The sequence below is a fragment of the Dufourea novaeangliae genome, unplaced genomic scaffold (genome assembly GCF_001272555.1).
Source record: "Dufourea novaeangliae isolate 0120121106 unplaced genomic scaffold, ASM127255v1 scaffold57, whole genome shotgun sequence".
NCBI lineage: Eukaryota > Metazoa > Arthropoda > Insecta > Hymenoptera > Halictidae > Dufourea > Dufourea novaeangliae.
Window position 1 is genome coordinate 88,132 of NW_015373937.1, and position 12,032 is coordinate 100,163.

At 44.1% G+C, this 12,032-nt stretch overlaps 1 protein-coding gene across 1 annotated transcript in view; it reads right to left on the minus strand.

The window, feature by feature from the left end:
- Window positions 1-762: 762 nt before the first annotated feature.
- LOC107185452 (unconventional myosin-Va) overlaps window positions 763-12,032 on the minus strand; it is a 16,225-nt gene continuing 4,955 nt past the window's right edge. Inside the window, exons 2-20 of the mRNA XM_015573131.1 lie at window positions 9,120-9,544; window positions 8,738-9,038; window positions 8,319-8,636; window positions 7,614-8,102; window positions 7,320-7,526; window positions 7,111-7,233; window positions 6,738-7,036; window positions 5,884-6,502; window positions 5,617-5,808; window positions 5,192-5,554; window positions 4,824-5,123; window positions 4,634-4,739; window positions 3,820-4,006; window positions 3,212-3,410; window positions 3,047-3,140; window positions 2,539-2,709; window positions 1,382-2,337; window positions 884-1,285; window positions 763-775 (exon numbers count right to left, since the gene is read on the minus strand). Coding sequence (XP_015428617.1) covers window positions 1,166-1,285; window positions 1,382-2,337; window positions 2,539-2,709; window positions 3,047-3,140; window positions 3,212-3,410; window positions 3,820-4,006; window positions 4,634-4,739; window positions 4,824-5,123; window positions 5,192-5,554; window positions 5,617-5,808; window positions 5,884-6,502; window positions 6,738-7,036; window positions 7,111-7,233; window positions 7,320-7,526; window positions 7,614-8,102; window positions 8,319-8,636; window positions 8,738-9,038; window positions 9,120-9,544 — 5,469 coding nt within the window. The 3' untranslated portion in view covers window positions 763-775; window positions 884-1,165. The remainder of the gene's footprint in view (window positions 776-883; window positions 1,286-1,381; window positions 2,338-2,538; window positions 2,710-3,046; window positions 3,141-3,211; window positions 3,411-3,819; window positions 4,007-4,633; window positions 4,740-4,823; window positions 5,124-5,191; window positions 5,555-5,616; window positions 5,809-5,883; window positions 6,503-6,737; window positions 7,037-7,110; window positions 7,234-7,319; window positions 7,527-7,613; window positions 8,103-8,318; window positions 8,637-8,737; window positions 9,039-9,119; window positions 9,545-12,032) is intronic.

Below are 12,032 nucleotides of genomic sequence, written 5' to 3' on the forward strand. Positions count from 1 at the left end.
CACACACACATACACATTGAATGATACGTTCTCCTTTCCCTCAACGATCTTCTTTTTTTATTTTCATTGTAGGAACAAATAAATTTGTCACATCGAGTCAAGGTATATACGTGTAAACAGATTCTTCTTTCTGTATACTTCCGGGACGGGGAATTTTCGTTTCAAAGGGATTGTTTCTCTATGGAATGTGTGTGCTCTTAAAGCCGTAAACGCAAATGCAGATTCGACCAATGTAAGAAACAGAATTTTTTTAGAATCGCTACTAATAAAATGGCACAGAATACAATCGCTTGTACATATATATAAATTATATTATAACAACAATATATACCTCTGTCTTTCTCTCTCCTGCTCGTATCTTTCGCTATCTTCTGTCTTCGGTCTGCGGGGAACCGACTTCGTAATTAATCTTCCTCGTATCACAAAATATACAATCTCTCCCAATGTAACGTTATATCTCTCTCTTTCTCTCTTTCTCTCTTGCCATTCCGTTTTTTTATACATTAAGTACATTTCTCCGCCGGATTACACGAATATTGCGTGCAAAAATGTTCTTCCTCAAAGTTGCAATGCATTCCTGTGCAACAATTTTCGATAGACATGCACCAGTGTCGACGAAACAACGCGGTACCATTAAACTCTTTTAATCTTGATAACAACATTTCCGTATCGCACGATACAGAATTCGGCACTTCTTGTCTCACTATATCCACGTTTACGATAAATCTAATGATTCTCCATCCGATTCCGATGTAATTGCAAGCCCCAGCAGAGCCTTCAAACGACACCGTTCTTAAATCTCAACGAATATATCCTCACGTACACGCGTTACGAATAACGAAAAATAGAAAAAAAAAGAACATATGATTTCACGTTTTCTCACCCATTGGAACGTATTCTTCGAATCGACGTGTGTCACGCGGGCAGGAATTATGCTTCGTAAAATACGAATTATTCGAGTAAAAAAAAACATATAAAACGTGATATCGATGACCCGCTCGATGCGTTCTCTAATTCTTGCTCTTTCTGTTCTGTGGTTCTTTTCTTCTTATTTTTTTCTTTTTTTGCTGCATTTTAATAAATAGGCTACGCGAATTTGATTATTTGTTACTCAAACTAAAAGTTACATGCGCAGAGGGGCCACTAAGTTTCATTGTAACTATAATTACACCTTCTTGAGCATAGGTAAATGAAGTACTTCCGGTATTTCGATGTCCTCCAAACGAATGTCCGATGGATTGAACGGGACCCTTATTGGGTACGAGTACATTAGATCCATCAACAACTGCAACAAAAAAAAAGAATTTTTGTTTTCCGATTAATGTAACTAAAAATATATAAAAATCGTTTACGAAACAATCTGCGTAGAGTCTCCACTTGCCTGTTCGTTGTTCTCGCCGCGCTCGCTCAGCTTGGCCTGCACCTTCTTGATAAACGAGACCGGGACACGGGTTTCGAAGTCGTCGGCGGGCGTGTACAAGTTCAGTATTTTCACTATCTGATTCGCGGTTAGTTTGTTGCACATCTCGCAGACGGAATCGACATCCTCGTCGGTTTTACGGGCCTGCAAGAGGTGGGCCGCTTGTATGATCGGTTGTAGCGCCTCGGATGCTGGTTCCAATCGTCGATCCCTTCCCCATTGTTCCAGATGACTGAGATTGTACCGTATCTGCATGCCCTTCGTCCATTGGCACAGTTCGTTTCTCAGCAGCAAATTGTTAAGGGCGCTTGCGCACATGAAATAGAACAACTGTTTGAAGAGCTGAGTGACAATCTCGGTGTCGACGCCATGATACTGAAGTGTTTTGTACACCGACGTCAGCTCATCCAGAAGTTTGTCGAGCTTCTGTTGCGTGGACTCTGGTTCTTCGCCCATCGAGGAGGATCGTGGTCGGCCAGACTTCGAGTTCAACCCCGAGATTGCCTCGTGCTCGAGAAGAGCAGGCACAGTCAACGCCTGAATCCGTTCTTTTAGGTTCGTCACGATATTATTGAAGATCCAAAGCGCCACGTTGCTCAGAACAACCCTGTACTCGCTCAGATCGAAATTCCTGAGACACTGTTCGTTCTGTCTGGGCGAGTTCTCGATTTGGAACGGTTTGTCGCCGGAGTACTGCTTCATACTGTGCAGTAACCTCAATGTGTTGCTCAGCCAGAGCACGCCGGAGTCGAAATCCTCGCGTTTCTTCACCACGCGTTTCACAGCATTCAGATAGGCTGTCAGAAGCAAACGAACTTTCTCGTCGTCGTTTATGCAATCGGTGTGTCTGATGCACATGAAGAGGATGTACGCAGGTAGACCGGGAAGTAACGTCACCGCGATCCTGGGATTTAGGTCTGGAAGAAGTGATTTACAATTTCTCCTCTTAATCTTATCTCCTCTTGGTGTATATTGACTTAACATAAGGCTGTATATTGTCACTAAATATTTGTTAATTTGGAAATTAAACTACCAAGTGCGATTCACACGAATAAACACAATAACACTGTAGAAATAAAATGAGTGCTCGTTTAATTTTAATATCGACTAGAACTCACCGATAACCAGATGACGCATTACCACATTGATATCCTCTTTCCTGAACTCGAACATGCCTTCGTAGTCCCTCTCCTTTTTCCTAATCGCTGGCATGTTGCTCCCATTCTCGCCTGAATGGCTAGTGGAAGACATTATCGTGGAATCACTCGCGGGCTCTGTGGTATCCGGCACTATGACAAAAAGTATGAAACTCTCGAGTTACACTGTATCGATACTGATGGATTTTTGGTGGAAGTCATGAACTATATGATCGTTGAATTTATGAGCAAAGGTGAGTTATGGTCTGCGTGACGTGCGACGATGATGAACACTGGACCATTCACTCACCGGCGCCCTTTGGAACACGAGGACGATCCTTATGTTCCTTAGAATCGTCTCCCTCGTCTTCGAAAGCATTTGAATATCACACAGTTTTAATACTAACACTTAAAGTACATTCTTCGCTGTAAATTTATTGTACTCTCGAAAAACAGAAAAATGCGTTCATCGATTTGTTCGTGTACTTACAGCCTGCGTCTCGGAGACGTTTCGCCAGTATTCTACATTGTTTCTTGAATCTCCTGCATTCTTCTGCTACCTTGTCGTGCTTCTCCTGCAGCTCCTGGAGAGGTTTTCAGTGCAATTATTAAAAATGTTCAACCACCACCGAAGAAGGATTTCTGTGATCCTTACCAAATTCTCAGTTGTCACCCTGGCGATCTCATGCTGCATGAAAGCCTCGGTTTGCGTCTGTGGTGACTTGCTCACGTTCACCGAAAGCAACTTCTGCTGCTTTTCGATTTCCTCCTGCAGCCGATCGATTTCCGCCCGCCATTCGTTCCTCTGTTCCCGCCATCCTTTTTCCTTCGTTTGAAGCTCATCCTCTAATTGCCTTTATAAATGGGAAACAAAGGAATCCAGATTAACTCGTCTCCGAATCGTACAACCGCATCGAGTTGTTCAATCGAAAGTAAGGGAGAGGATTTACACTCGCAGCTATGTTACAGCCCAAAATAGTATTCTCGAGACTAGCGATGAATATTATTATTATAAGTAATCCGTATGTTTATACGCTGGTATTCCCGATTGAACAGTACGATAAACTAAGCGTATCAGCGATTATTTCGTGGACAAGATTTGTCTTCTCAACTCACTCTCTCGAAGCCTTTCGCTTTGTCTTAAGTCTACTGAAAATCGACGTGCATGCACAAACGACAAAACGATTAGATACACGGTGATCTCTCCTGCTTCCATCGTGAATTACATAATCGGAGAGTAACCGGGCAATGGTCGTGATTTACCTGTTGATCTTTTTCTGCGTCTCGAACGCGAGCACCAGCTCCCCGTCCTCGTTTATGATGTCCACGTCCCGACCGTAATTCGAGCCCAGGCTCTTCATTCGCCTTGTGTTGTCGGCCAGCACGCTGTGCAGCTGAATACACTCTTCTCGCCTTCTCTCGAGTTCCTCCTGAAGCGCGTCGAATTGTCCTAGAATTGAAATCCACTTATCGTACACCGTGCTTATCCACCTGGCGCAGATATGTACTCTAATCGAACACTGATAAGCTCTCATTGCTCGAGACAAATTAAAATAAATATATTCTGCGGTATGTATGATATGTGGTATGGCAGAGAGGTACACAGGACGTAATGTTTTTTTTACCTTTGTACACTCTAGCTACACGGACTCGAGTCGTTTGAGGATAATAGCTGTGCCCCTACCCTACTTACTCGTCGAGAAACCATATTCTCCTCCTCACGTTTACTCGAGTCTGCGGAGTCGAATGTAAGAAAGAAATTCTCCGCTCGAAAGGGTTTCGTCGCCTTTCGGACTGAGAGAATATACGAAACATCCTGTAGAGAGTAGTAAGCATAAGCGAAGCAGATGTGGAGGGCGAAGGGTGCGAAAGCAAAAGTCTGCGAGCTAAGAATGTGCACTGTATTTGTACAACTCACGAACCAAGATACGGTTCACGGAATTACAGCAAATAAAAACGGAAAAAACAAAGAATAAGCTTTACAGAATTCTGAAAGTGAACTAAACAAAACCAGTTTACAGCATTTTCGAAAACCAATAATGAAACAACTCCTTAGCGATGTAAAAGATTAAATTACCCATGAGACTCTGCTGTGCACCCGTCAGGCCCGCCGAGGATACGTTTTTCCTCAGCGAACCTAGATCTTTCTTCAGCTGCGCGTTCTCCATTTCCAGTTCTTGGAGCTGCGAGCAACAATTTCAAAATCAATACATATTCCCAAATTATTAATCGTATTATTCCTTAATTATCCGAATACATGAAATTACCCTGAACGTGTCCTGTGTCCTTGAAGTTTCCTCCGGATTATCCCTCTCCAAGTCCTCTACCATTCTGATCAATCTTCCCTTCTCTTTCTCGACGTCCTTCAGTCTCTGCTGAAGTTTCAAAACTAGACCGATATCAACCGGCGCGTGTGCCGGTCCATTCGTCTCTGGAGGTGATTTATGGGTCTGCACCTCTCCGTCAGGCGGGCTGTCCGATCGATGTTGACTCCAATCGATCGTTTCCACCCGTGAGTAAGGAGCCGAGGATGACGCTGTCGATCGTACCGATCCGTAACCAAGATCCTACAAGATTGACCTCGTTAAAAATACATTTCAAAATCTGTTTTCAGCGATCGTGATAAGGATCTTACAAGATTTTGATCGTCCTGTGCAAGCTCCGTGGACACGATTTGCCCGCTGCTGCTAGAAGCATTGCTAAGGGAACGCGAATGAGCCGGAGCGTGCATCGCCAACTTTTGTTCCAGCAGTTCCGCGTGCTGCTCCAGTTCGTGGTACTCCTTCAACAGTCTCTGATAGGCCCCACGATCTTGATCCTGATCCAGCAGGAGAAGATCCTTTTCTTGCTCCAATCGATGCTTCAAGTTCTCCTCAGCACCGCGTTGATTATTCTTCAGCTTCTCGGAAGCCACCGACAGATCTTTCCTCAGCTTCTCTATTTCTTCCTCGAGTTTCTTATTCTCCTGTGTTTTCTCCTGAGTACTCCTCTCCTTCTCCTAACGAGATTAAATTGAAGTTTATACGAATATAAGATTTCAATGTATGTATCACACGCTACCTGCAAGATATCCATCTTCTCGTCCCTCTCGATTTTAATCACATCCTGCATCTTCTCCAACTCTTTCTCCTTCTCCAGTAATGTAATATTCAATTTCCTGTTTTCAACCTCGACGGACTTCAGTCCCTCGAGCTTGTGCTTCAGGTCCACCATTTCGTTTTGTACATTCTTCAACGTTTGATTCTCTTTCGACTGAAAGAAAAATTGGGGAACTTAATAGATACACGTTCAACCAAAAACGAAAAAAAAAACAAATATAAAACATACGAGTTCAGTGTTCTTCTGTTGCAAGGTGATAATCTTCTTCTCCAGACCTTTGTTCAACGACTTCACGTGTTCCACGCTTCTAGCTTCAGCCTTTAGCCGCCTGAACACTTTCTTAGCCATATACCTCCTGACGCAAGCCTGAACAATCACGATATTCTCCACTTTCTTCTTGCAGGCCATCCGAACCAGGTATCCCCTGCAGAATCGCTGGATCGTGATCGCGGCGGCGTTGTCCTTCATCACCTTGTATCTCTCACGGGCCATTTTGCCTCGGCCGTACATCTGGATACCCATGACAGTGCGTTTTATCTGCAGGTATCGGCGCCTCTTCAGCCAGCCCTTCACGCGAGCTTGGATCTTTATCGCGGCTCTCTCTTCCCTCACTGCCTGAGCCTTCTGTCTGGCGATGTAACCTCTGCCGTATCTTTGCAGGCCGAGCACAGCTCGACGAATCTTCCTGTACCGATTACGACATATCAGACCGCGCACTGTCTTCTGGATGATGACACAAGCGTCCCGTTGCCGTTCAGCTCGGAGCTTCTCTAGGTAGGCCACCTGGCCAGCCCGGAAAAGGACCTTCGACTTGCCGAATTTGAACTTGTCCTCGTCTTTGATGTACCTGCAAAGTTCTCAGATTGACTTTGTGGTAGACTTTGTACTTCTGTTTAACAACCTGCCTCGAGAATTAACACTTAACCGACCGCTATTTATAAGTATAACGTTAAACCGTTAGCATAGAGAATATTCGAGATTCCACTGGTTATTGAACTCTGAAGAAATACAACATCTTTCGAAAGTATTGTCAAAAATCTGCGACCAGGTAAGTGTTTCTCCAGTGCCAGAATGATTCTAACCTTGCCAATATACGCCTGCAAGTCTCTTTCAAATCGTCACGACGTATATCTTTGAATCTACACAGACTTCTGTACCGAAGGAAGAAATCATTGTACGTTCTCTGGCTGGGGAAACCAGCCGCGGATATTCTGATTGTTTCGAGGACACCGCAAGCCCGTAATTGTTGCACCGCGCGGACCGGATTGTACTCGAAAGCCTCCTTCGTGTCGTTCGGTTTAATGCAACGCACGTAATGCGGGGTGGTCGCGTTCAGTGTAGCCATCAACATGTTCAAAGAATCACGGAACTGCGATCCCACCTGCGTACCCAACAGGAATAACATTAACCAACAATTTGTGATTTTTGCGATAAATTACCGTAACCATTCTATACCGTTTTCTTGTTCTGCTTGGGTGTGACAGACATTGGTTTCTGGGCAGACACTTTCACCCTCACGTTTGGGGGCACCATGAGCTTTGGATCTTCTTCGCTCAGAAGTTTCTTCAATAATTTATTCTGAAACAAAAAGTTCGTGATTGCAGCACAGAACTACCGAACCCCTGCGATCTTAATACTCGCGAAAGGAATTTTCCATCACGCACATCTCCGTTCCGTAGCGCGTCGACCTGCTCCTCGATCACGGTGTCCCTGTTCTTCTCCAGAAAGCCTGTCGTCTCGTACCGTACCAGATCAGCGAAATGATGGATGAGGAACGCTGAGGTGCCGAACCGAGGCTTCTCGAAATGCTTCGATTTACCACACTTCGCGTACAATTTCTCCGCCCAGGAGCTATCTGAACCTTTCGGCATCTGTTGTTCAAAGCGGTTATATGATACTTAACAATTGCTTGGAGGTTCGAAGGCAAAGTATTAGAAGAAGGGTGTCTTTTTACTGACTCTGCACTCCTCGTCCAACAGGTCCAGTATTCCCAGCTTCGTCTCGATGAGATCGATGCATGGCTGATTGTCGTAGAAATCTATAAAAGTCCACTCAATCTCCTCCCTGAGGTATTCCTCCTGTTCCAATTTGAAGACATGCTGATTGAACTGCTGTTGCAGCTTCTCGTTTGCATAATTTATGCAGAACTGTTCGAAAGAATTGATCTCGAACGTCTCGAACCCGTAAATATCGAGCACCCCGATGAAGCACTGGGGCTTGTTCTGTGATTGCAACGATCTGTTAATACCGGTTACGATCCAATTGAATAGCTCCGCGTAAATGTGCTTCGCTAGGGCGTCCCTGGCGCCAATCGCTTGCTCCACGTGCATCGGTTTCAGAAATACTTCTCTCATCGAGACGATTTTTCGGTGGCACAGCCACTTTCGCATTGCGTTCATATCTGTGCCTAACAGTTCGCAAATCGTCAATAGATGCTTGTCCGATGGCTAGAAGAACAAGTAAAAGATTGAACAGTTTTGAAAGACATGCGCGTGTACAGTTGGCCAGGAAGGTATTCTGGTTTCCTTTCGAGACTTTATTCTCCATTTTACTATTAAAATATTTAAGAATGGTAAGCTAATTAACGTTTGATATTCAAAGTAGCCAGTTACAATCACAACCAACTGTATGTACACTACCAAAAACGAACAGTGCATATTTACGGAAATATAGCTGGCCTCGGTGTCGTTCTCGTCGCTCGAGTTCTGCGTCTCGGAACTCTTAATATTAACATTCCCTAAGTGCATGATGGCCGCTAAAATACGGAGCATGTCGTCCTGTTGCTTGGACGTGAATCCGAGCATGGTGAGAGCGGTAATCGTCTCGTCAAAGCACGCTAAATCGTCGACACCGTCGATTACCGGATTATACCCTTGATTCAGATAGTGAAACTGATTCTGATGACCTAAATGCAAGTGAGGGAGGCGCGACGTGGCTGCGCACATTTGGTAAAATATGTGATAATTCCTTTCCTCATTCGCCTAGAGAATTGCTCGTTTAAACATTCACGTCGGAAAAAAACGATGCATCGATGTGTGTGCGTGTGTATACACACAATTTCAATTCCTATCTGTAATCATACCTGAAACACGACCCTCGATTTCTCCAGCAGATAGGTCCTCATACTCGCCCCTGTTATGTGGTAATGCCTGTTGAACTGTATCTCGATGAACTTGCCGAATCGCGATGAATTGTCGTTCCTCGTGGTTTTCGCGTTACCGATCGCCTCCATGATCGGCAGAGAGGCGAGAACCTTCTTCTCGACCTGCGTTTCCGTCGTCGAACCTCCAACAGTGGCGAAATAACGCATCGTATACTTTGCGGAGACCGTTTTACCTGCGCCTGATTCACCGGAAACGATGATCGATTGATCGTGGCCCTCCCTACGATATCAGAGAACTCTTTATACGTTTACTTCTTTCCTATATATCTCGAAACTAAAGAAAAACAAAATATTTTCCAACCTTTCCAATTTCGTGTAGGCCTCTTCAGCGACGGCGAATATATGGGGCTCCAAATCGCCCATCGCCTGGCCCCTGTACGCCCAGATCGTGTCATTTCCGTAGATTGGGAGCTCGTTGTACGGATTAAAGGCGACCAAAACGATGCCGCAGTACGTGTATATACAGTGCCTCGAGAAACGTATCTGAAGATTGTAGAGGACTGCCGGTTCGTGGAGAAACGACAGGGACGTTAAATTGTTCTCCCCGATCAGTATATCGGGATTCCTTAATGGCGGAAGATCAGTGTCCGATTTTATTTCGAGCGTTTTCGTCTGATTCGAGTCATCCGTGTGGACCTTCAAGGTCGGTTGATTTAGCTTGTAATCCTCCAGGAGCACTGCGCCTTCCCAAACCTTTTCCAGGTGCGGCACCCATACCCTACCACCCTGGAGAACATATTATTCTTCAACCACCATACGTTTATTCAAATTAAACAGAGGAGACGAGACACGTAAGTGGAATGAGTTCTACTCCTAAAGAATAATTGTTTTCTTTAATTACTCCGATTACAGTTCATAATGGCAATAGACGATGAGTCCATTTTTCAAACTCTTGTGTTTTGTCGTGCTGTCTTCCAGGTTTCAACAATCAAATCAGAACACAACCATTTTCGAATGGAGCTAGAGTGTGGACACGACGTATAAGCTACACAGGTTGTTGAATCATCGGTTATAATCATGATTTCTCGAAGCACGTTGTTCAACCTCGCGGGCGAGCTCGCGCGAGTTAATTACTCGACGTCTAATCCAGCTCCCCCCTTCCTGAGTTCGGTACAGATGACCCGCTTTTCTTCCTTTTTGCGGGACGTATGAAAATTAGGTCGGCAATACAGCATATCGATTTCGACGTCGAGTGCGCCAAATCGTGATTGGTTATCGCGTTAACTGTTATTACTTTTCAACCACGGAACAGAGAAACGTCCTTCTGCTAGTGCGACGGCAGCACCGAGAATAAGTTCTGGATTATTGATCCCGAGCGATCATTAGTCTTTTACGATTCCATCGGACTGAAACAATACACTCGTAAAAAGAATAGACTCAACGAAAAGTGTACCGTTCTATTTTTCTTAAGGGGAACAAAGAAATCTGTAACGGTACCATCAAAATTGTACTTTCATAGGTCCCTGCGGATAATGCAAACGAGACACGAAACGCCGAAATGTACTGTTATCGAGCTCATTGCTCCGACGAAACGTGAATTACGTGATCTGAAGAAATATCAGGGCAACGGTAAAGTTCACTGCTACCATTATCCCACTGTTACCTTGACGTCGAGGGATTGACGTTCAGAAAAGATTCAAGAAATCTTCCGAGTCACTGTCGTAGAACGGAACAATGTTACTACAATCGCGATATGTGTGGGGAGTGCGTGCGTGCTAGAAGAAGTGAAAAGTAGCCGTGAACTCTCACGATCCAATCTTGTATGTCAACTGTTACGCAAGATACGTCACGAAGGACGCCGAGAAGAAAAGTGAAAAAAAAAATGGAGAAAAAAACGCGTGGAATTACGCTCGGCGACCCGTATTGATGGGTGTACTTAGCAGCTTTTATCTACTAATGGAATATATAAAAAAGAAATCCTCTTTTCTGACCATTATTCCAAGTCAGCCTTTCTGTCTCGAAGTTTACAAGTTTACGCGATCGCTGACTTCGCAGTCTGAAATTGCGTAATTAGGAGTTTGGACGTGCCTTTGGGAATTACGGTATTTTGTAACGCTTAACGACTTTCCATTGAATGTAACCCATGATACATAGCGATGAAATTGAGCAGATAAATTGATTCGAAACGCTACTCCAAATACATCGAGTCACGATCACAGATCTTGAGAATCGTTTCCATAACAACTTGCAATAAATATTTCTTCGTAGTTCCGAATACTAAAGTGCCGGTTGAAATTCATAGCAAAATTCTATCAATTTGTCAATTCACTTTTCCTACATTTAAATGATTTTGCTAAGGCTGAATGAACCGTTCCCAAGCTTTCTACCTTACATACCAAATAACCATTACGCTCCGGTAAGGCTCGCTCACGGAAAGTCACAGAAAAAGCGGAACCTTACCGGGTTCCCACGCGTCTTGTTAATTGAAAATGTGACCAGAAACGGCCGAACAACACCGTGGTGTTCTCCACGCGACAATCATCGGTTTGCTCAAAGATGAGAATGCCTGACTTTCCCTTTTTTTCTCTTCGCGAATTAATTAATGCCTCCCAACTCTCCCGCGACTCTCGTTCGTTACGCAAGTTACATTAGGCACGCAAATTTCCAGGTTCCATTCATGAATATTCTGTCCCTTTGCTGAATCCCTGACAAATAGAAGTAAGTTTATGTTCATCTCCAAGATAGCGTTGGGATAAAGTAATTACCAACTTTCAAAGAAGAAAATTTAATAAATTCTCTTTTCTTTGTGTTCATACTTTAAGAACTCTAAATATCAGAGTATTCCTGGCAGAATGGTAGCTTTGAAGGTACTTTCCGGTAGTAAACATCAAGGCAGCTTTGGTGCCTGTGTGAACGCAGTCCTACTCATATGTTGTGTCTGAGCTTTGCCAACCGATCTACGGCTTCTGTCGCGTTCCACCCACAAGACTCGCTTCAATGTTCAAACTGAGCGACTTTTTACAGTACCGAGTAGCATTGAAATGTCAATAATACTCCTTACTCCGACCATGAGTCCACGTTGAACCGCGTGAACTCAATTGTATTAACGATCGCTGTACGAATTAAGGTAAAATGCACACGTTTCAGTTCGAATTAGTGCTTGAAAATGCAATTTTAATTTACGGATGCCAGTGGACACTGGTAGCCAGCACGGCAATCAACATATGGTATCAGATTCGGTACACATTTTCATACGTACATGAAAATCGGAAGA